Genomic DNA, 22,494 nt, shown 5'->3' with positions numbered 1-22,494 from the left:
TGGGCCCCTTTACATGGACGGGCCCCTTTACATGGACGGGCCCCTTTAAATGGTCGGGCCCCTTTACATGGACGGGCCCCTTTACATGGTCGGGCCCCTTTAAATGATCGGGCCCTTTACATGGTCGGGCCCCTTTAAATGGTCGGGCCCCTTTAAATGATCGGGCCCTTTACATGGTCGGCCCCTTTACATGATCGTGCCCCTTTAAACGGTCGGGCCCCTTTACATGGTCGGGTATTACATGGTCGGGCCCCTTTAAATGATCGGGCCCCTTTACATGGTTGGGCCCCTTTACATGGTCGGGCCCCTTTACATGGTCGGGCCCTTTACATGGTCAGGCTCCTTTATATTGTCGGGCCCCTTTACATGGTCGGGCCCCTTTAAATGGTCGGGCCCCTTTACATGGTCAGGCCCTTTACATGGTCGGGCCCCTTTATCGGGCCCCTTTACATGGTGGGTATTACATGGTCGGGCCCCTTTAAATGATCGGGCCCCTTTACATGGTTGGGCCCCTTTACATGGTCGGGCCCCTTTACATGGTCGGGCCCTTTACATGGTCAGGCTCCTTTATATTGTCGGGCCCCTTTACATGGTCGGGCCCCTTTAAATGGTCGGGCCCCTTTACATGGTCAGGCCCTTTACATGGTCGATACAGACTGTAAAAATTTTCTTTATGCTCCTTTTTACACACTTTGGTCGTTGAAAATAAACTATTCTATAGATTTTATATATTTGCAGCTTAACAAAATACATTTTTAGATTTGATATGAGCAGCTTTGACACAATAAATATCCATGCGAGAGGAGTGAGCTCTGCAGGGTTCCACTCTCTATCACGCTGGCCTCCATTAAATTATCAGCTCTACTCGTCGGCTCTACAGCTCTACTCTACAGCTCTACTCTACAGCTCTACTCTACAGCTCTACAGCTCTACTCTACAGCTCTACAGCTCTACAGCTCTACTCTACAGCTCTACTCTACAGCTCTACAGCTCTACTCTACAGCTCTACTGTACAGCTCTACAGCTCTACTCTACAACTCTACAGCTCTACTCTACAGCTCTACTCTACAGCTATACAGCTCTACTCTACAGCTATACAGCTCTACTCTACAGCTCTACAGCTCTACTCTACAGCTCTACAGCTCTACTCTACAGCTCTACAGCTCTACTCTACAGCTCTACAGCTCTACAGCTCTACAGCTCTACTCTACAGCTCTACAGCTCTACTCTACAGCTCTACAGCTCTACAGCTCTACTCTACAGCTCTACAGCTCTACTCTACAGCTCTACAGCTCTACAGCTCTACTCTACAGCTCTACAGCTCTACAGCTCTACTCTACAGCTCTACAGCTCTACTCTACAGCTCTACTCTACAGCTCTACAGCTCTACAGCTCTACTCGTCGGCTACGACTTTGGGAGTAAAATGTTTGGAATGAAAAATTAGACCCTAGTTGTGAGTCTTACTGATGAATGAAGAGTTGACCCGACTAACAGAGGCTAACAGAGACTAACAGAGGCTGACAGAGACTAACAGAGGCTGACAGAGGCTAACAGAGACTAACAGAGACTAACAGAGGCTAAAAGAGGCTAACAGAGACTAACAGAGGCTAATAGAGGCTGACAGAGAATAAAAGAGGCTAACAGAGGCTAACAGAGGCTGACAGAGAATAAAAGAGGCTGACAGAGGCTAACAGAGACTAACAGAGGCTAAAAGAGGCTAATAGAGGCTGACAGAGAATAAAAGAGGCTGACAGAGGCTAACAGAGGCTAACAGAGGCTAATAGAGGCTGACAGAGAATAAAAGAGGCTAACAGAGACTGACAGAGAATAGCAGAGGCTGACAGAGGCTAACAGAGGCTGATAGAGGCTAACAGAGGCTAATAGAGGCTGACAGAGGCTAATAGAGGCTGATAGAGGCTAACAGAGGCTAACAGAGGCTAATAGAGGCTAATAGAGGCTGATAGAGGCTGATAGAGGCTGACAGGCTGATAGAGGCTAATAGAGGCTAACAAAGACTGCCGTGGATGTGACAGTTTTTCTGCTGTTCTATGTAGCGGAGGGGAAACAGCTGTGATGTCTGTTGCCATGGTGACTAACGATGATGCTGACATGAAAGCCATAAAATCAGATTTAAAAAGCTGTCTGTACCTCTAATCTGATAAATGTGAGCTGGTGATGTGCAGATCAGAGCAGCAGTGATTGGACGGGATCGTGACCTCTGACCCCTGCAGGAGGACATGATGCTGAGAGGAGCTGCGTTCCTATTGGACGCTGTGACTGTGACAGGCAGCTCGCCGCCTGCCGTCTGTGTGAGTGTGTGGTGAAGTTCCTGCTCTGATCTGGGATGTGCCGTTACAGCTGGGTGGGGCCTCGGCTGTACGGCTCGCCGCCGCCAGGAGGGGGCGCCGTCACCAGGCTCCTCAGGTAGACGCAGGGGTTCCTCCTCCTCCCTGAACCGGGGGCGGAGCCTGGCGGCAGCGGGGGCGGCAGCAGGGAGCCGGGAGGCCTCACCGACGACATGAGCGGCTGCATCTCCTGCAGCGCTCCTCCTTCCTCCTCCTCATCCTCTTCCTCCTCCTCCTTCTTCTTCTTCTCTGGGAAGCAGAAGGAGCCCAGTGTCACCTGCGCTCCGATGGAGGAGGTACTGCCTGCGGCGCTGCTCGCCGCGCTGCCCGGCGGGGTGTAGGAGACCGGGCGCGGTCCTCCCAGTCTGGAGAGGACGCTCACCCGGGGGTGGACGGCCTCGTTGGCGGCGGGCGGGGACGAGATGCTCTCCAGGGACGAGATGCTCTGGTTCCAGGCCTGCTGGAGGTCCACGGGGATGATCTTAGTGGCCTCCACCGACACGCAGGGCGGGGGGGAGCCCACGCCGCCCTTCCACGGCAGATGGCTGTCTCCGCTGGGGGGGGACGGGGGGTCGGCCGACGGACTCTGTGGACTCGGACACCCGTCCAGAGCCGTTGGGACTGACGGAGGACAACGGGACAGTTAGACCACAGACACACTGACACAGGAAGGCCATCGAGGTGAGCTCTCAACCACAGCTCATGGTCTTCCTCAGCAGGTGGAGTTTGCTTATATGATTACCTGTTATCACCTGACTGGAGCTCCATATCTAGATGTAGAGCTGCAACCATTATATTAATCAACAACTATTTTGATAATCGATTAATCGGTTTGAGTAAAGTTATAATTTATCTGATTCCAGCTTCTTAAATGTGAATATTTCCTGGTTTCTTTCCTCCTCTATGACAGAAAACTGGACATCTTTGAGACATTTGAGGACGTCATCTTTGACAAGTTTGGGGAATTAAATAAGGGGTGAGATGCAAAGGGAAAATCATGCATAAATAAATAAATGCATACATTTAAAAATAAATTATAAATGTAATATAAAATATAAATTAATAAAAATACATGCATAAATAAATAAATAAAAAAATTAATAAAACTAAATAAATTAAATGGAAAATTAAAGAGAAGAGAAAAATAAATAAGGGGTGAAATGCAAAGGGAAAATTATGCATAAATAAATGCACAAATACATTAAAAAAATACATTTAAAAATAAATTATAAATGTAATATAAAATATAAATTAATAAAATACATGCATAAATAAATAAAAAATGCAAAAATAAATGAATACATTTAAAAAATTAATATAACTAAAAACATAAATGACTAAATAAATAAAAAAGAAAATTAAACAGAAGTGAAAATAAATAAGGGGTGAAATGCAAAGGGAAATCATGCATAAATAAATAAATGCACAACTACATATATATATATATATATATAATATGTTAAAACATATATAAAATATAAATCAACAAAAATACATTCAAAAATAAATAAATAAAAATGGATGAATAAATAAATACAAAAATTAAAAAAACTAAATACATAAAAAGAAGAGAAAATAAATAAGGGAATCAATACAAAGATAAATACATAAAGAAACAAGTCATTTATTTATTGATTGATTTATATTGATTTTGGCAGGATCCATCCTCCGTATAGAATACTTTAACTATTCTATATTCTATATATAGATATATATAAATTATAGATATATTCTGTGTGTGTGTGTGTGTGTGTGTGTGTGTGTGTGTGTGTGTGTGCGCGTGTGCGTGTGCGCATGCGTGTGTGTGTGTTGTCACCTGATTTGGGTCGTTGTTTTGGCATCTCGACCTTGCGAGCTACGAAGGTGATCCCGACGTCTTCCTCCTTCTCAGGGTCTGAATGGTCACCTTTATCCTCCTCGGAGTCCACCGGAACCACCACCGGATCTGAGCACACACACACACACACACACACACACACACATATTCTTTTTAATTTGAGTTGATGGTGTTTTGTATTTGATGTCACTGATCTTGGTAACGTATAATTATTACTACTGTTAATGTGTACTTTATTTATTATTATTTATTTTATTTGAATTTATTTATTTGTCTTATTTTCTTTTCTATTTTGTTTTCTTTTTAAATGTAACTGTGTTTTTTGTTCTTTATCCGTTCTGAGTGAGTGTTGGGTGGGAGGAGGCTTTGAGGGGGAATATACCAAAATATGAACCGACAGTCATTTACGTTTCTGCTCTACTTGCATGTTTCTGTTCACCTGATGTTACTCCCAATAAATCATTATGGAAACAAAACAGACATTCTTTTGATTTATCCATCCATATATTAAGATTTAATGTTACAGAGAATCAAAACTTCTGGAACCTCTTTTTCTGAATTAATCAGATGAATTGGTTTGAGTCGTTTCTTAAACTTCTTAAATGTGAATATTTCCTGGTTTCTTTCCTCGATGACATTAAACTGTTTTACATTGTTTTGTCTTCAGTCTTAAATATGTGTGTTGAAGCAGTGAGATAAACGCTGAGCTGTTTCATCCCTCTAATCTAGTCTAGTCTAATCTGAACTAATCTAATCTAATCTAGTCTAATCTAATCTAGTCTAATCTAGTCTAATCTAATATCTAATATCTAATCTAATATCTGATCTAATCTAATCTAGTCTAATCTAATATCTAATATCTAATATCTAATATCTAATCTAATATCTGATCTAATCTAATCTAGTCTAGTCTAATCTAGTCTAATCTAATCTAGTCTAATCTAATCTAGTCTAATCTAATATCTAATATCTAATATCTAATCTAATATCTGATCTAATCTAATCTAGTCTAGTCTAATCTGAACTAATCTAATATCTGATCTAATATCTAATAGTCTTTATTTACTCTTGTCCTGCCAGCTGACGTTGCGTCTGGGTTTGTCGCTGCCGTCCTCCTTGGCGTCGGATCCTCGGCGCTGTTGATGCAGAATAAACACGTCAGTTGACCGGCAGCCAGGAAGCAGCGCCTTCAATCAGCACGCCGCTCTGTCTTCAGAACAGAGAGACGGCGGTGAACGCTCCCAACCTGTGATTAAAGACTCTCTGACTGATGAAACACATCCCAGAGATCTGCTTTAACCTTTGACCTCTCTGAGCTGGAGGCTAAACTATTAGCACCCCTTTCTCTCCGTCTCTGAAACGCTTCTCTGATATTGTCCGACTCTCTTTGTGACTGACTTCACTGAAGGAGAGTTAACTATAGACATCCAGAGGTTTATACGCCCTCAGTTTATCTTTACAGCGCTGCCCTTTCTCAACTCCCCCTGGAGATCCTGGAGAGAGAGTGACGGCACATGTGGAGAGGAACCAGGACTTCCTGCTGTTCTAAATGTCACTAGAGTAAATGTTTGAAATGTGTCTTGCCTTCTTGAGGCTTCTCTCCTTCTTGTGTCGTTTGTGTCGGGTGGATTTGAACGTCTCCATGCGGCTCTTCATGTTCCTCTGAAACACCTCGCGGTCCTGACGCTCCTTCTCCCCCAGAGGCATGAAGTGACGGCTGTAGTGGGACTGATACTGGACACAACAACAACAACAACAACACAACAACACCTGATGTTCTGGTTTCCTTCAGAGACGCCTCTCCTCCTCCTTTTCTATTTCATGTTGTTGGACAGTCAGAACCAACAGATCCTGACCCCCCTGCAGCCTCCTGACAGGTCCCTGGAAACTCAAGAACCCCTGTAACCTCCTAAAGGTTCCCTTGAAGCTCTGCAAGGATCCCTGGACTCTCTAAGGATCCCTGGACTCTCCAAGGATCCCTGGACTCTCTAAGGATTCCTGGACTCTCCAAGGATTCCTGGACTCTCTCTAAGGATCCCTGGACTCTCTAAGGATTCCTGGACTCTCCAAGGATTCCTGGACTCTCTCTAAGGATTCCTGGACTCTCTCTAAGGATCCCTGGACTCTCTAAGGATTCCTGGACTCTCTAAGGATTCCTGGACTCTCTAAGGATTCCTGGACTCTCCAAGGATTCCTGGACTCTCTCTAAGGATCCCTGGACTCTCTAAGGATTCCTGGACTCTCTAAGGATTCCTGGACTCTCCAAGGATTCCTGGACTCTCCAAGGATTCCTGGACTCTCTAAGGATTCCTGGACTCTCTAAGGATTCCTGGACTCTCTAAGGATTCCTGGACTCTCTAAGGATTCCTGGACTCTCCAAGAATTCCTGGACTCTCTAAGGATTCCTGGACTCTCCAAGGATTCCTGGACTCTCTCTAAGGATTCCTGGACTCTCTAAGGATTCCTGGACTCTCCAAGGATTCCTGGACTCTCTCTAAGGATTCCTGGACTCTCCAAGGATTCCTGGACTCTCCAAGGATCCCTGGACTCTCCAAGGATCCCTGGACTCTCTCCAAGGATCCCTGGACTCTCTCTAAGGAGTCCTGGACTCTCTCTAAGGAGTCCTGGACTCTCTCTAAGGATCCCTGGACTGTCTTCAAGGATCCCTGGACTCTCTCTAAGGATCCCTGGACTCTCTAAGGATCCCTGGACTCTCTAAGGATCCCTGGACTCTCTCTAAGGATCCCTGGACTCTCTCTAAGGATCCCTGGACTCTCTAAGGATCCCTGGACTCTCTCTAAGGATCCCTGGACTCTCTAAGGATCCCTGGACTCTCTCTAAGGATCCCTGGACTCTCTAAGGATCCCTGGACTCTCTCTAAGGATCCCTGGACTCTCTAAGGATCCCTGGACTCTCTCTAAGGATCCCTGGACTCTCTAAGGATCCCTGGACTCTCCAAGGATTCCTGGACTCTCTAAGGATTCCTGGACTCTCCAAGGATTCCTGGACTCTCTCTAAGGATCCCTGGACTCTCTAAGGATCCCTGGACTCTCTAAGGATCCCTGGACTCTCTCTAAGGAGTCCTGGACTCTCTCTAAGGATCCCTGGACTCTCTCTAAGGATCCCTGGACTCTCTAAGGATCCCTGGACTCTCTAAGGATCCCTGGACTCTCTCTAAGGAGTCCTGGACTCTCTCTAAGGATCCCTGGACTCTCTCTAAGGATCCCTGGACTCTCTAAGGATCCCTGGACTCTCTAAGGATCCCTGGACTCTCTCTAAGGAGTCCTGGACTCTCTCTAAGGATTCCTGGACTCTCTCTAAGGATCCCTGGACTCTCTAAGGATCCCTGGACTCTCTAAGGATCCCTGGACTCTCTCTAAGGATCCCTGGACTCTCTCTAAGGATCCCTGGACTGTCTTCAAGGATCCCTGGACTCTCTCTAAGGATCCCTGGACTCTCTAAGGATCCCTGGACTCTCCAAGGATTCCTGGACTCTCCAAGGATTCCTGGACTCTCTCTAAGGAGTCCTGGACTCTCTAAGGATCCCTGGACTCTCTCTAAGGATCCCTGGACTCTCTCCAAGGATCCCTGGACTCTCTCTAAGGATCCCTGGACTCTCTAAGGATCCCTGGACTCTCTCCAAGGATTCCTGGACTGTCTTCAAGGATCCCTGGACTCTCTCTAAGGATCCCTGGACTGTCTTCAAGGATCCCTGGACTCTCTCCAAGGATCCCTGGACTCTCTAAGGATCCCTGGACTCTCTAAGGATCCCTGGACTCTCCAAGGATCCCTGGACTCTCTAAGGATCCCTGGACTCTCTAAGGATCCCTGGACTCTCCAAGGATCCCTGGACTCTCTAAGGATCCCTGGACTCTCCAAGGATCCCTGGACTCTCTAAGGATCCCTGGACTCTCTAAGGATCCCTGGACTCTCCAAGGATCCCTGGACTCTCCAAGGATCCCTGGACTCTCTAAGGAGTCCTGGACTCTCTCTAAGGATCCCTGGACTGTCTTCAAGGATCCCTGGACTCTCTCTAAGGATCCCTGGACTGTCTTCAAGGATCCCTGGACTCTCTCTAAGGATCCCTGGACTCTCTAAGGATCCCTGGACTCTCTCCAAGGATTCCTGGACTGTCTTCAAGGATCCCTGGACTCTCTCTAAGGATCCCTGGACTCTCTAAGGATCCCTGGACTCTCTCTAAGGATCCCTGGACTCTCTCTAAGGAGTCCTGGACTCTCTCTAAGGATCCCTGGACTGTCTTCAAGGATCCCTGGACTCTCTCTAAGGATCCCTGGACTCTCTCTAAGGATTCCTGGACTCTCTAAGGATCCCTGGACTCTCTAAGGATCCCTGGACTCTCTCCAAGGATTCCTGGACTGTCTTCAAGGATCCCTGGACTCTCTCTAAGGATCCCTGGACTGTCTTCAAGGATCCCTGGACTCTCTCTAAGGATCCCTGGACTCTCTAAGGATCCCTGGACTCTCTAAGGATCCCTGGACTCTCCAAGGATCCCTGGACTCTCTAAGGATCCCTGGACTCTCTCTAAGGATTCCTGGACTCTCTAAGGATCCCTGGACTCTCTAAGGATCCCTGGACTCTCTCCAAGGATCCCTGGACTCTCTCTAAGGATCCCTGGACTCTCTAAGGATCCCTGGACTCTCTCTAAGGATCTCTGGACTCTCTAAGGATCCCTGGACTCTCTCCAAGGATCCCTGGACTCTCTCCAAGGATCCTTGGACTCTCTCTAAGGATCCCTGGACTCTCTCTAAGGATCCCTGGACTCTCTCTAAGGATCCCTGGACTCTCTCCAAGGATCCCTGGACTCTCTCTAAGGAGTCCTGGACTCTCTCTAAGGATCCCTGGACTCTCTCCAAGGATTCCTGGACTCTCTCTAAGGAGTCCTGGACTCTCTAAGGATCCCTGGACTCTCTCTAAGGATCCCTGGACTCTCTAAGGATCCCTGGACTCTCTAAGGATCCCTGGACTCTCTCTAAGGATCCCTGGACTCTCTCTAAGGAGTCCTGGACTCTCTCTAAGGATCCCTGGACTCTCTCCAAGGATTCCTGGACTCTCTCTAAGGAGTCCTGGACTCTCTAAGGATCCCTGGACTCTCTCTAAGGATCCCTGGACTCTCTCTAAGGATCCCTGGACTCTCTCTAAGGATCCCTGGACTCTCTCTAAGGAGTCCTGGACTCTCTCTAAGGATCCCTGGACTGTCTTCAAGGATCCCTGGACTCTCTCTAAGGATCCCTGGACTCTCTAAGGATCCCTGGACTCTCTAAGGATCCCTGGACTCTCCAAGGATTCCTGGACTCTCCAAGGATTCCTGGACTCTCTAAGGAGTCCTGGACTCTCTAAGGAGTCCTGGACTCTCTAAGGATCCCTGGACTCTCTCTAAGGAGTCCTGGACTCTCTAAGGATCCCTGGACTCTCTCTAAGGATCCCTGGACTCTCTCTAAGGAGTCCTGGACTCTCTCTAAGGAGTCCTGGACTCTCTCCAAGGATCCCTGGACTCTCTCTAAGGATCCCTGGACTCTCTCTAAGGATCCCTGGACTGTCTTCAAGGATCCCTGGACTCTCTCTAAGGATCCCTGGACTGTCTTCAAGGATCCCTGGACTCTCTAAGGATCCCTGGACTCTCTAAGGATCCCTGGACTCTCCAAGGATCCCTGGACTCTCCAAGGATCCCTGGACTCTCTAAGGATCCCTGGACTCTCTAAGGATCCCTGGACTCTCCAAGGATCCCTGGACTCTCTAAGGATCCCTGGACTCTCCAAGGATCCCTGGACTCTCTAAGGATCCCTAAACTCTCTAAGGATCCCTGGACTCTCCAAGGATCCCTGGACTCTCTAAGGATCCCTGGACTCTCTCTAAGGATCCCTGGACTCTCTCTAAGGAGTCCTGGACTCTCTCTAAGGATCCCTGGACTGTCTTCAAGGATCCCTGGACTCTCTCTAAGGATCCCTGGACTCTCTAAGGATCCCTGGACTCTCTAAGGATCCCTGGACTCTCCAAGGATTCCTGGACTCTCTCTAAGGAGTCCTGGACTCTCTAAGGATCCCTGGACTCTCTAAGGATCCCTGGACTCTCTAAGGATCCCTGGACTCTCTCTAAGGATCCCTGGACTGTCTTCAAGGATCCCTGGACTCTCTCTAAGGATCCCTGGACTCTCTAAGGATCCCTGGACTCTCTAAGGATCCCTGGACTCTCTAAGGATCCCTGGACTCTCCAAGGATTCCTGGACTCTCTCTAAGGAGTCCTGGACTCTCTAAGGATCCCTGGACTCTCTCTAAGGATCCCTGGACTCTCTCTAAGGAGTCCTGGACTCTCTAAGGATCCCTGGACTCTCTAAGGATCCCTGGACTCTCTAAGGATCCCTGGACTCTCCAAGGATCCCTGGACTCTCTAAGGATCCCTAAACTCTCTAAGGATCCCTGGACTCTCCAAGGATCCCTGGACTCTCTAAGGATCCCTGGACTGTCTTCAAGGATCCCTGGACTCTCTCTAAGGATCCCTGGACTCTCTAAGGATCCCTGGACTCTCTAAGGATCCCTGGACTCTCCAAGGATTCCTGGACTCTCCAAGGATCCCTGGACTCTCTCTAAGGATCCCTGGACTCTCTCTAAGGAGTCCTGGACTCTCTAAGGATCCCTGGACTCTCTCTAAGGATCCCTGGACTCTCTCTAAGGAGTCCTGGACTCTCTAAGGATCCCTGGACTCTCTCTAAGGATCCCTGGACTCTCTCTAAGGATCCCTGGACTCTCTCCAAGGATCCCTGGACTCTCTCTAAGGAGTCCTGGACTCTCTAAGGATCCCTGGACTCTCTCTAAGGAGTCCTGGACTCTCTCCAAGGATCCCTGGACTCTCTCTAAGGATCCCTGGACTCTCTAAGGATCCCTGGACTCTCTCCAAGGATTCCTGGACTGTCTTCAAGGATCCCTGGACTCTCTCCAAGGATCCCTGGACTCTCTAAGGATCCCTGGACTCTCTAAGGATCCCTGGACTGTCTTCAAGGATCCCTGGACTCTCTCTAAGGATCCCTGGACTGTCTTCAAGGATCCCTGGACTCTCTCTAAGGATCCCTGGACTCTCTAAGGATCCCTGGACTCTCCAAGGATTCCTGGACTCTCCAAGGATTCCTGGACTCTCTCTAAGGAGTCCTGGACTCTCTAAGGATCCCTGGACTCTCTCTAAGGATCCCTGGACTCTCTCCAAGGATCCCTGGACTCTCTCTAAGGATCCCTGGACTCTCTAAGGATCCCTGGACTCTCTCCAAGGATTCCTGGACTGTCTTCAAGGATCCCTGGACTCTCTCTAAGGATCCCTGGACTGTCTTCAAGGATCCCTGGACTCTCTCCAAGGATCCCTGGACTCTCTAAGGATCCCTGGACTCTCTAAGGATCCCTGGACTCTCCAAGGATCCCTGGACTCTCTAAGGATCCCTGGACTCTCTAAGGATCCCTGGACTCTCCAAGGATCCCTGGACTCTCTAAGGATCCCTGGACTCTCCAAGGATCCCTGGACTCTCTAAGGATCCCTGGACTCTCTAAGGATCCCTGGACTCTCCAAGGATCCCTGGACTCTCCAAGGATCCCTGGACTCTCTAAGGAGTCCTGGACTCTCTCTAAGGATCCCTGGACTGTCTTCAAGGATCCCTGGACTCTCTCTAAGGATCCCTGGACTGTCTTCAAGGATCCCTGGACTCTCTCTAAGGATCCCTGGACTCTCTAAGGATCCCTGGACTCTCTCCAAGGATTCCTGGACTGTCTTCAAGGATCCCTGGACTCTCTCTAAGGATCCCTGGACTCTCTAAGGATCCCTGGACTCTCTCTAAGGATCCCTGGACTCTCTCTAAGGAGTCCTGGACTCTCTCTAAGGATCCCTGGACTGTCTTCAAGGATCCCTGGACTCTCTCTAAGGATCCCTGGACTCTCTCTAAGGATTCCTGGACTCTCTAAGGATCCCTGGACTCTCTAAGGATCCCTGGACTCTCTCCAAGGATTCCTGGACTGTCTTCAAGGATCCCTGGACTCTCTCTAAGGATCCCTGGACTGTCTTCAAGGATCCCTGGACTCTCTCTAAGGATCCCTGGACTCTCTAAGGATCCCTGGACTCTCTAAGGATCCCTGGACTCTCCAAGGATCCCTGGACTCTCTAAGGATCCCTGGACTCTCTCTAAGGATTCCTGGACTCTCTAAGGATCCCTGGACTCTCTAAGGATCCCTGGACTCTCCAAGGATCCCTGGACTCTCTAAGGATCCCTGGACTCTCTCTAAGGATTCCTGGACTCTCTAAGGATCCCTGGACTCTCCAAGGATCCCTGGACTCTCTCTAAGGATCCCTGTACTCTCTAAGGATCCCTGGACTCTCTCTAAGGATCTCTGGACTCTCTAAGGATCCCTGGACTCTCTCCAAGGATCCCTGGACTCTCTCCAAGGATCCTTGGACTCTCTCTAAGGATCCCTGGACTCTCTCTAAGGATCCCTGGACTCTCTCTAAGGATCCCTGGACTCTCTCCAAGGATCCCTGGACTCTCTCTAAGGAGTCCTGGACTCTCTCTAAGGATCCCTGGACTCTCTCCAAGGATTCCTGGACTCTCTCTAAGGAGTCCTGGACTCTCTAAGGATCCCTGGACTCTCTCTAAGGATCCCTGGACTCTCTCTAAGGAGTCCTGGACTCTCTCTAAGGATCCCTGGACTCTCTCCAAGGATTCCTGGACTCTCTCTAAGGAGTCCTGGACTCTCTAAGGATCCCTGGACTCTCTCTAAGGATCCCTGGACTCTCTCTAAGGATCCCTGGACTCTCTCTAAGGATCCCTGGACTCTCTCTAAGGATCCCTGGACTCTCTCTAAGGAGTCCTGGACTCTCTCTAAGGATCCCTGGACTGTCTTCAAGGATCCCTGGACTCTCTCTAAGGATCCCTGGACTCTCTAAGGATCCCTGGACTCTCTAAGGATCCCTGGACTCTCCAAGGATTCCTGGACTCTCCAAGGATTCCTGGACTCTCTAAGGAGTCCTGGACTCTCTAAGGAGTCCTGGACTCTCTAAGGATCCCTGGACTCTCTCTAAGGATCCCTGGACTCTCTCTAAGGAGTCCTGGACTCTCTAAGGATCCCTGGACTCTCTCTAAGGATCCCTGGACTCTCTCTAAGGAGTCCTGGACTCTCTCTAAGGAGTCCTGGACTCTCTCCAAGGATCCCTGGACTCTCTCTAAGGATCCCTGGACTCTCTCCAAGGATTCCTGGACTGTCTTCAAGGATCCCTGGAATCTCTCTAAGGATCCCTGGACTGTCTTCAAGGATCCCTGGACTCTCTCCAAGGATCCCTGGACTCTCTAAGGATCCCTGGACTCTCTAAGGATCCCTGGACTCTCCAAGGATCCCTGGACTCTCCAAGGATCCCTGGACTCTCTAAGGATCCCTGGACTCTCTAAGGATCCCTGGACTCTCCAAGGATCCCTGGACTCTCTAAGGATCCCTGGACTCTCCAAGGATCCCTGGACTCTCTAAGGATCCCTAAACTCTCTAAGGATCCCTGGACTCTCCAAGGATCCCTGGACTCTCCAAGGATCCCTGGACTCTCTAAGGATCCCTGGACTCTCTCTAAGGATCCCTGGACTCTCTCTAAGGAGTCCTGGACTCTCTCTAAGGATCCCTGGACTGTCTTCAAGGATCCCTGGACTCTCTCTAAGGATCCCTGGACTCTCTAAGGATCCCTGGACTCTCTAAGGATCCCTGGACTCTCCAAGGATTCCTGGACTCTCTCTAAGGAGTCCTGGACTCTCTAAGGATCCCTGGACTCTCTAAGGATCCCTGGACTCTCTAAGGATCCCTGGACTCTCTCTAAGGATCCCTGGACTGTCTTCAAGGATCCCTGGACTCTCTCTAAGGATCCCTGGACTCTCTAAGGATCCCTGGACTCTCTAAGGATCCCTGGACTCTCTAAGGATCCCTGGACTCTCCAAGGATTCCTGGACTCTCTCTAAGGAGTCCTGGACTCTCTAAGGATCCCTGGACTCTCTCTAAGGATCCCTGGACTCTCTCTAAGGAGTCCTGGACTCTCTAAGGATCCCTGGACTCTCTAAGGATCCCTGGACTCTCTAAGGATCCCTGGACTCTCTAAGGATCCCTAAACTCTCTAAGGATCCCTGGACTCTCCAAGGATCCCTGGACTCTCTAAGGATCCCTGGACTGTCTTCAAGGATCCCTGGACTCTCTCTAAGGATCCCTGGACTCTCTAAGGATCCCTGGACTCTCTAAGGATCCCTGGACTCTCCAAGGATTCCTGGACTCTCCAAGGATCCCTGGACTCTCTCTAAGGATCCCTGGACTCTCTCTAAGGAGTCCTGGACTCTCTAAGGATCCCTGGACTCTCTCTAAGGATCCCTGGACTCTCTCTAAGGAGTCCTGGACTCTCTAAGGATCCCTGGACTCTCTCTAAGGATCCCTGGACTCTCTCTAAGGATCCCTGGACTCTCTCCAAGGATCCCTGGACTCTCTCTAAGGAGTCCTGGACTCTCTAAGGATCCCTGGACTCTCTCTAAGGAGTCCTGGACTCTCTCCAAGGATCCCTGGACTCTCTCTAAGGATCCCTGGACTCTCTAAGGATCCCTGGACTCTCTCCAAGGATTCCTGGACTGTCTTCAAGGATCCCTGGACTCTCTCCAAGGATCCCTGGACTCTCTAAGGATCCCTGGACTCTCTAAGGATCCCTGGACTGTCTTCAAGGATCCCTGGACTCTCTCCAAGGATCCCTGGACTCTCTAAGGATCCCTGGACTCTCTAAGGATCCCTGGACTCTCCAAGGATCCCTGGACTCTCTAAGGATCCCTGGACTCTCTAAGGATCCCTGGACTCTCCAAGGATCCCTGGACTCTCTAAGGATCCCTGGACTCTCCAAGGATCCCTGGACTCTCTAAGGATCCCTGGACTCTCTAAGGATCCCTGGACTCTCTAAGGATCCCTGGACTCTCTCCAAGGATTCCTGGACTCTCTAAGGATCCCTGGACTCTCTCTAAGGATCCCTGGACTGTCTTCAAGGATCCCTGGACTCTCTCTAAGGATCCCTGGACTCTCTAAGGATCCCTGGACTCTCTAAGGATCCCTGGACTCTCTCTAAGGATCCCTGGACTCTCTAAGGATCCCTGGACTCTCTCTAAGGATCCCTGAACTCTCTAAGGATCCCTGGACTCTCTCTAAGGATTCCTGGACTCTCTAAGGATCCCTGGACTCTCTAAGGATCCCTGGACTCTCTCTAAGGATCCCTGAACTCTCTAAGGATTCCTGGACTCTCTAAGGATCCCTGGACTCTCTAAGGATCCCTGGACTCTCTCTAAGGATCCCTGAACTCTCTAAGGATCCCTGGACTCTCTCCAAGGATCCCTGGACTCTCTCTAAGGATCCCTGGACTCTCTCCAAGGATCCTTGGACTCTCTCTAAGGATCCCTGGACTCTCTCTAAGGATCCCTGGACTCTCTAAGGATCCCTGGACTGTCTTCAAGGATCCCTGGACTCTCTCTAAGGATCCCTGGACTCTCCAAGGATCCCTGGACTCTCTAAGGATCCCTGGACTGTCTTCAAGGATCCCTGGACTATCTCTAAGGATCCCTGGACTCTCTAAGGATCCCTGGACTCTCTAAGGATCCCTGGACTCTCCAAGGATTCCTGGACTCTCCAAGGATCCCTGGACTCTCTCTAAGGATCCCTGGACTCTCTCTAAGGAGTCCTGGACTCTCTAAGGATCCCTGGACTCTCTCTAAGGATCCCTGGACTCTCTCTAAGGAGTCCTGGACTCTCTAAGGATCCCTGGACTGTCTCTAAGGATCCCTGGACTCTCTCTAAGGAGTCCTGGACTCTCTCCAAGGATCCCTGGACTCTCTCTAAGGATCCCTGGACTCTCTAAGGATCCCTGGACTCTCTCCAAGGATTCCTGGACTGTCTTCAAGGATCCCTGGACTCTCTCCAAGGATCCCTGGACTCTCTAAGGATCCCTGGACTCTCTAAGGATCCCTGGACTGTCTTCAAGGATCCCTGGACTCTCTCCAAGGATCCCTGGACTCTCTAAGGATCCCTGGACTCTCTAAGGATCCCTGGACTCTCCAAGGATCCCTGGACTCTCTAAGGATCCCTGGACTCTCTAAGGATCCCTGGACTCTCCAAGGATCCCTGGACTCTCTAAGGATCCCTGGACTCTCTCCAAGGATTCCTGGACTCTCTAAGGATCCCTGGACTCTCTCTAAGGATCCCTGGACTCTCTCTAAGGATCCCTGGACTCTCTAAGGATCCCTGGACTCTCTAAGGATCCCTGGACTCTCTCTAAGGATCCCTGGACTCTCTAAGGATCCCTGGACTCTCTCTAAGGATCCCTGGACTGTCTAAGGATCCCTGGACTCTCTCTAAGGATCCCTGGACTCTCTCTAAGGATCCCTGGACTCTCTAAGGATCCCTGGACTCTCTCTAAGGATCCCTGAACTCTCTAAGGATCCCTGGACTCTCCAAGGATCCCTGGACTCTCCAAGGATCCCTGGACTCTCTAAGGATCCCTGGACTCTCTCTAAGGATCCCTGGACTCTCTCTAAGGAGTCCTGGACTCTCTCTAAGGATCCCTGGACTGTCTTCAAGGATCCCTGGACTCTCTCTAAGGATCCCTGGACTCTCTAAGGATCCCTGGACTCTCTAAGGATCCCTGGACTCTCCAAGGATTCCTGGACTCTCTCTAAGGAGTCCTGGACTCTCTAAGGATCCCTGGACTCTCTAAGGATCCCTGGACTCTCTAAGGATCCCTGGACTCTCTCTAAGGATCCCTGGACTGTCTTCAAGGATCCCTGGACTCTCTCTAAGGATCCCTGGACTCTCTAAGGATCCCTGGACTCTCTAAGGATCCCTGGACTCTCTAAGGATCCCTGGACTCTCCAAGGATTCCTGGACTCTCTCTAAGGAGTCCTGGACTCTCTAAGGATCCCTGGACTCTCTCTAAGGATCCCTGGACTCTCTCTAAGGAGTCCTGGACTCTCTAAGGATCCCTGGACTCTCTAAGGATCCCTGGACTCTCTAAGGATCCCTAAACTCTCTAAGGATCCCTGGACTCTCCAAGGATCCCTGGACTCTCTAAGGATCCCTGGACTGTCTTCAAGGATCCCTGGACTCTCTCTAAGGATCCCTGGACTCTCTAAGGATCCCTGGACTCTCTAAGGATCCCTGGACTCTCCAAGGATTCCTGGACTCTCCAAGGATCCCTGGACTCTCTCTAAGGATCCCTGGACTCTCTCTAAGGAGTCCTGGACTCTCTAAGGATCCCTGGACTCTCTCTAAGGATCCCTGGACTCTCTCTAAGGAGTCCTGGACTCTCTAAGGATCCCTGGACTCTCTCTAAGGATCCCTGGACTCTCTCTAAGGATCCCTGGACTCTCTCCAAGGATCCCTGGACTCTCTCTAAGGAGTCCTGGACTCTCTAAGGATCCCTGGACTCTCTCTAAGGAGTCCTGGACTCTCTCCAAGGATCCCTGGACTCTCTCTAAGGATCCCTGGACTCTCTAAGGATCCCTGGACTCTCTCCAAGGATTCCTGGACTGTCTTCAAGGATCCCTGGACTCTCTCCAAGGATCCCTGGACTCTCTAAGGATCCCTGGACTCTCTAAGGATCCCTGGACTGTCTTCAAGGATCCCTGGACTCTCTCCAAGGATCCCTGGACTCTCTAAGGATCCCTGGACTCTCTAAGGATCCCTGGACTCTCCAAGGATCCCTGGACTCTCTAAGGATCCCTGGACTCTCTAAGGATCCCTGGACTCTCCAAGGATCCCTGGACTCTCTAAGGATCCCTGGACTCTCCAAGGATCCCTGGACTCTCTAAGGATCCCTGGACTCTCTAAGGATCCCTGGACTCTCTAAGGATCCCTGGACTCTCTCCAAGGATTCCTGGACTCTCTAAGGATCCCTGGACTCTCTCTAAGGATCCCTGGACTGTCTTCAAGGATCCCTGGACTCTCTCTAAGGATCCCTGGACTCTCTAAGGATCCCTGGACTCTCTAAGGATCCCTGGACTCTCTCTAAGGATCCCTGGACTCTCTAAGGATCCCTGGACTCTCTCTAAGGATCCCTGAACTCTCTAAGGATCCCTGGACTCTCTCTAAGGATTCCTGGACTCTCTAAGGATCCCTGGACTCTCTAAGGATCCCTGGACTCTCTCTAAGGATCCCTGAACTCTCTAAGGATTCCTGGACTCTCTAAGGATCCCTGGACTCTCTAAGGATCCCTGGACTCTCTCTAAGGATCCCTGAACTCTCTAAGGATCCCTGGACTCTCTCCAAGGATCCCTGGACTCTCTCTAAGGATCCCTGGACTCTCTCCAAGGATCCTTGGACTCTCTCTAAGGATCCCTGGACTCTCTCTAAGGATCCCTGGACTCTCTAAGGATCCCTGGACTGTCTTCAAGGATCCCTGGACTCTCTCTAAGGATCCCTGGACTCTCCAAGGATCCCTGGACTCTCTAAGGATCCCTGGACTGTCTTCAAGGATCCCTGGACTATCTCTAAGGATCCCTGGACTCTCTAAGGATCCCTGGACTCTCTAAGGATCCCTGGACTCTCCAAGGATTCCTGGACTCTCCAAGGATCCCTGGACTCTCTCTAAGGATCCCTGGACTCTCTCTAAGGAGTCCTGGACTCTCTAAGGATCCCTGGACTCTCTCTAAGGATCCCTGGACTCTCTCTAAGGAGTCCTGGACTCTCTAAGGATCCCTGGACTGTCTCTAAGGATCCCTGGACTCTCTCTAAGGAGTCCTGGACTCTCTCCAAGGATCCCTGGACTCTCTCTAAGGATCCCTGGACTCTCTAAGGATCCCTGGACTCTCTCCAAGGATTCCTGGACTGTCTTCAAGGATCCCTGGACTCTCTCCAAGGATCCCTGGACTCTCTAAGGATCCCTGGACTCTCTAAGGATCCCTGGACTGTCTTCAAGGATCCCTGGACTCTCTCCAAGGATCCCTGGACTCTCTAAGGATCCCTGGACTCTCTAAGGATCCCTGGACTCTCCAAGGATCCCTGGACTCTCTAAGGATCCCTGGACTCTCTAAGGATCCCTGGACTCTCCAAGGATCCCTGGACTCTCTAAGGATCCCTGGACTCTCTCCAAGGATTCCTGGACTCTCTAAGGATCCCTGGACTCTCTCTAAGGATCCCTGGACTCTCTCTAAGGATCCCTGGACTCTCTAAGGATCCCTGGACTCTCTAAGGATCCCTGGACTCTCTCTAAGGATCCCTGGACTCTCTAAGGATCCCTGGACTCTCTCTAAGGATCCCTGGACTGTCTAAGGATCCCTGGACTCTCTCTAAGGATCCCTGGACTCTCTCTAAGGATCCCTGGACTCTCTAAGGATCCCTGGACTCTCTCTAAGGATCCCTGAACTCTCTAAGGATCCCTGGACTCTCTCCAAGGATCCCTGGACTCTCTCTAAGGATCCCTGGACTCTCTCCAAGGATCCTTGGACTCTCTCTAAGGATCCCTGGACTCTCTCTAAGGATCCCTGGACTCTCTCCAAGGATCCTTGGACTCTCTCTAAGGATCCCTGGACTCTCTCTAAGGATCCCTGGACTCTCTCTAAGGATCCCTGGACTCTCCAAGGATCCCTGGACTCTCTAAGGATCCCTGGACTCTCTCCAAGGATCCCTGGACTGTCCAAGGATCCCTGGACTCTCTAAGGATCCCTGGACTCTCTCTAAGGATTCCTGGACTCTCTAAGGATCCCTGGACTCTCTAAGGATCCCTGGACTCCCTCTAAGGACCCCTGGACTCTCTCTAAGGACCCCTGGACTTTCAAAGGATTCCAGGACATCTAAAACCTCCTCAGTCTCTTAAATGACCCATTAAGTCCCCCCTCAACCTACTCAGGACCCCTGAAACCAGCTCCAGGACCCTGAAACCAGCTCCAGGACCGTGAAACCAGCTCCAGGACCCTGAAACCAGCTCCAGGACCGTGAAACCAGCTCCAGGACCCTGAAACCAGCTCCAGGACCGTGAAACCAGCTCCAGGACCGTGAAACCAGCTCCAGGACCCTGAAACCAGCTCCAGGACTGTGAAACCAGCTCCAGGACCGTGAAACCAGCTCCAGGACCGTGAAACCAGCTCCAGGACCGTGAAACCAGCTCCAGGACCGTGCACGTCACCACCCCTGACCCGTCCTGACTACTACCCCTGTGTGTATGATTGGTGACACATGTCAATTCATGGGTATCAAATCTCCTCAAAGATCCCAGAACGTCTTCAAGGACCTCTTGACTGTCTTTAAGGACCCTAAAAGTCTCCGAGGACCTCCTAGCACTGCCTTGAGGACCACTGGAACCTCTTTGGGGGCCCCTAGAACTACCTTGATGGCAAAATGGACCTCCTCAAGGAACCCTACAACTTCTTCAAGGACCCCTGGAGCTTCCTAGGACCCATCACCTGTATTTAAGGACCCTAACAACCTCTTTAATTATACACAATGATGTGTACTATTACTGTGTGTGTGTGTGTGTGTGTGTGTGTGTGTGTGTGTGTGTGTGTTACCCGTCTCCTGGGTTTGTACAGGTTCCCCGTGAGGACGTGATGCGTCTCGGTGTCCTCCTCGTCTTTGGCTCCGGGGACATTATCGATGACCTGGAGGTCCAGACACACACCGCTGCCGTTCTCACGCCTGGAACACACCAACAACACGCCAAAAACACGTCAACAACACGCCAACAACACGCCAACAACACGCCAACAACACGTCAACAACACGCCAACAACACGCCAACAACACGTCAACAACACGCCAACAACACATCAACAACACACCAACAACACGTCAACAACACGCCTGGAACACACCAACAACACGCCAACAACACGTCAACAACACGCCAACAACACATCAACAACACACCAACAACACGTCAACAACACATCAACAACACACCAACAACACGTCAACAACACGCCAACAACACGTCAACAACACGGCAACAACACGTCAACAACACGTCAACAACACGCCAACAACACATCAACAACACACCAACAACACGTCAACAACACGCCTGGAACACACCAACAACACGCCAACAACACGTCAACAACACGCCAACAACACATCAACAACACACCAACAACACGTCAACAACACGCCAACAACATGCCAACAACACGTCAACAACACGCCAACAACACGTCAACAACACGTCAACAACACACCAACAACACGTCAACAACACGTCAACAACACGCCAACAACACGTCAACAACACGCCAACAACACGCCAACAACAGGTCAACAACACACCAACAACACGTCAACAACACGTCAACAACACGTCAATAATACACCAACATGCCAACAACACGTCAACAACAGGTCAACAACACACCAACAACACGTCAACAACACGCCAACAACACGTCAACAACACGTCAACAATACACCAACATGCCAACAACACGTCAACAACACGTCAACAACACGCCAACAACACGTCAACAACACGTCAACAACACGTCAACAATACACCAACACGTCAACAATACATCAACAACACGCCAACAACACGTTAACAACACGTCAAAAATACACCAACAACACGCCAACAACACGTCAACAACACGTCAACAATACACCAACAACACGCCAACAACACGTCAACAATACACCAACACGCCAACAACACCGTCATGTGACTCATGCAGACGGTCATGTGACTCATGTAGACGGTCATGTGACTCATGTAGACGGTCATGTGACTCAAGTAGACGGTCATGTGACTCAAGTAGACGGTCATGTGACTCACAGGTAGTTGGTGACGTTGGTGACCTCGGGGAACGAGGCTCTGCTGGCCATCGAGGGCAGAGACAGTCTGGCTGAGGTCAGGACGTTGCCTCCCTAGAAACACACACAGGTCAAAGGTCAATACTCTTCCTGTCTGTCTTTAAGGACCACATTGCCCAGAAGCCCTAGAGACTAAGGCTCCTCCTCTCCTCCTCCTCTCCTCCTCCTCCTCCTCCTCCTCCTTCTCCTCCTCCTCCTCCTCCTCCTCCTCCTCCTCCCCTCCTCCCTCCCTCTTCCTCCTCCTCCTTCTCCCTCTCCTCCTCCTCCCTCCTCCTCCTCCCTCTCCTCCTCTCCTCCTCCTCCTCTCCTCCTCCTCCTCTCCTCCTCCTCTCCTCCTCCCTCTCCTCTCCTCTTCCTCCTCCTCCTCCTCCTCCTCCCTCTCATCCTCTTCCTCCTCTTCCTCCTCCTCTCTACTCCTCCTCCTCCCTCTCCTCCTCTCTCCTCCTCCTCCTCCTCCCTCTCATCCTCTTCCTC

At 50.3% G+C, this 22,494-nt stretch overlaps 1 protein-coding gene across 4 annotated transcripts; it reads right to left on the bottom strand.

The window, feature by feature from the left end:
- Nucleotides 1–654: 654 nt before the first annotated feature.
- On the bottom strand, nucleotides 655–22,146 carry LOC141781280 (sodium/hydrogen exchanger 5-like). 4 transcript variants are annotated; one of them, XR_012596811.1, is made up of 7 exons: nucleotides 21,983–22,146; nucleotides 20,727–20,853; nucleotides 5,768–5,917; nucleotides 5,250–5,319; nucleotides 4,163–4,291; nucleotides 939–2,967; nucleotides 655–859 (listed from the first exon to the last, which is right to left on the bottom strand). XR_012596811.1 is itself a non-coding variant. In XM_074656915.1 (6 exons), exons 1-6 carry the CDS (start codon nucleotides 22,030–22,032, stop codon nucleotides 2,354–2,356), a joined length of 1,140 nt encoding a protein of 379 aa, XP_074513016.1. In that variant the 5' UTR covers nucleotides 22,033–22,146; the 3' UTR covers nucleotides 655–2,353. The 4 variants fall into 4 exon arrangements, 1 of the variants encoding a protein (XP_074513016.1); XR_012596813.1 differs by having other exon boundaries at nucleotides 1,175–2,967; XR_012596814.1 differs by having other exon boundaries at nucleotides 655–1,370; nucleotides 1,413–2,967.
- Nucleotides 22,147–22,494: the final 348 nt, after the last annotated feature.

Source organism: Sebastes fasciatus, chromosome 2 (genome assembly GCF_043250625.1).
Source record: "Sebastes fasciatus isolate fSebFas1 chromosome 2, fSebFas1.pri, whole genome shotgun sequence".
Taxonomy (NCBI): domain Eukaryota; kingdom Metazoa; phylum Chordata; class Actinopteri; order Perciformes; family Sebastidae; genus Sebastes; species Sebastes fasciatus.
The sequence above is the reverse complement of the archived record's forward strand: the minus strand, read 5'-3'. Positions and strand labels throughout refer to the sequence as shown.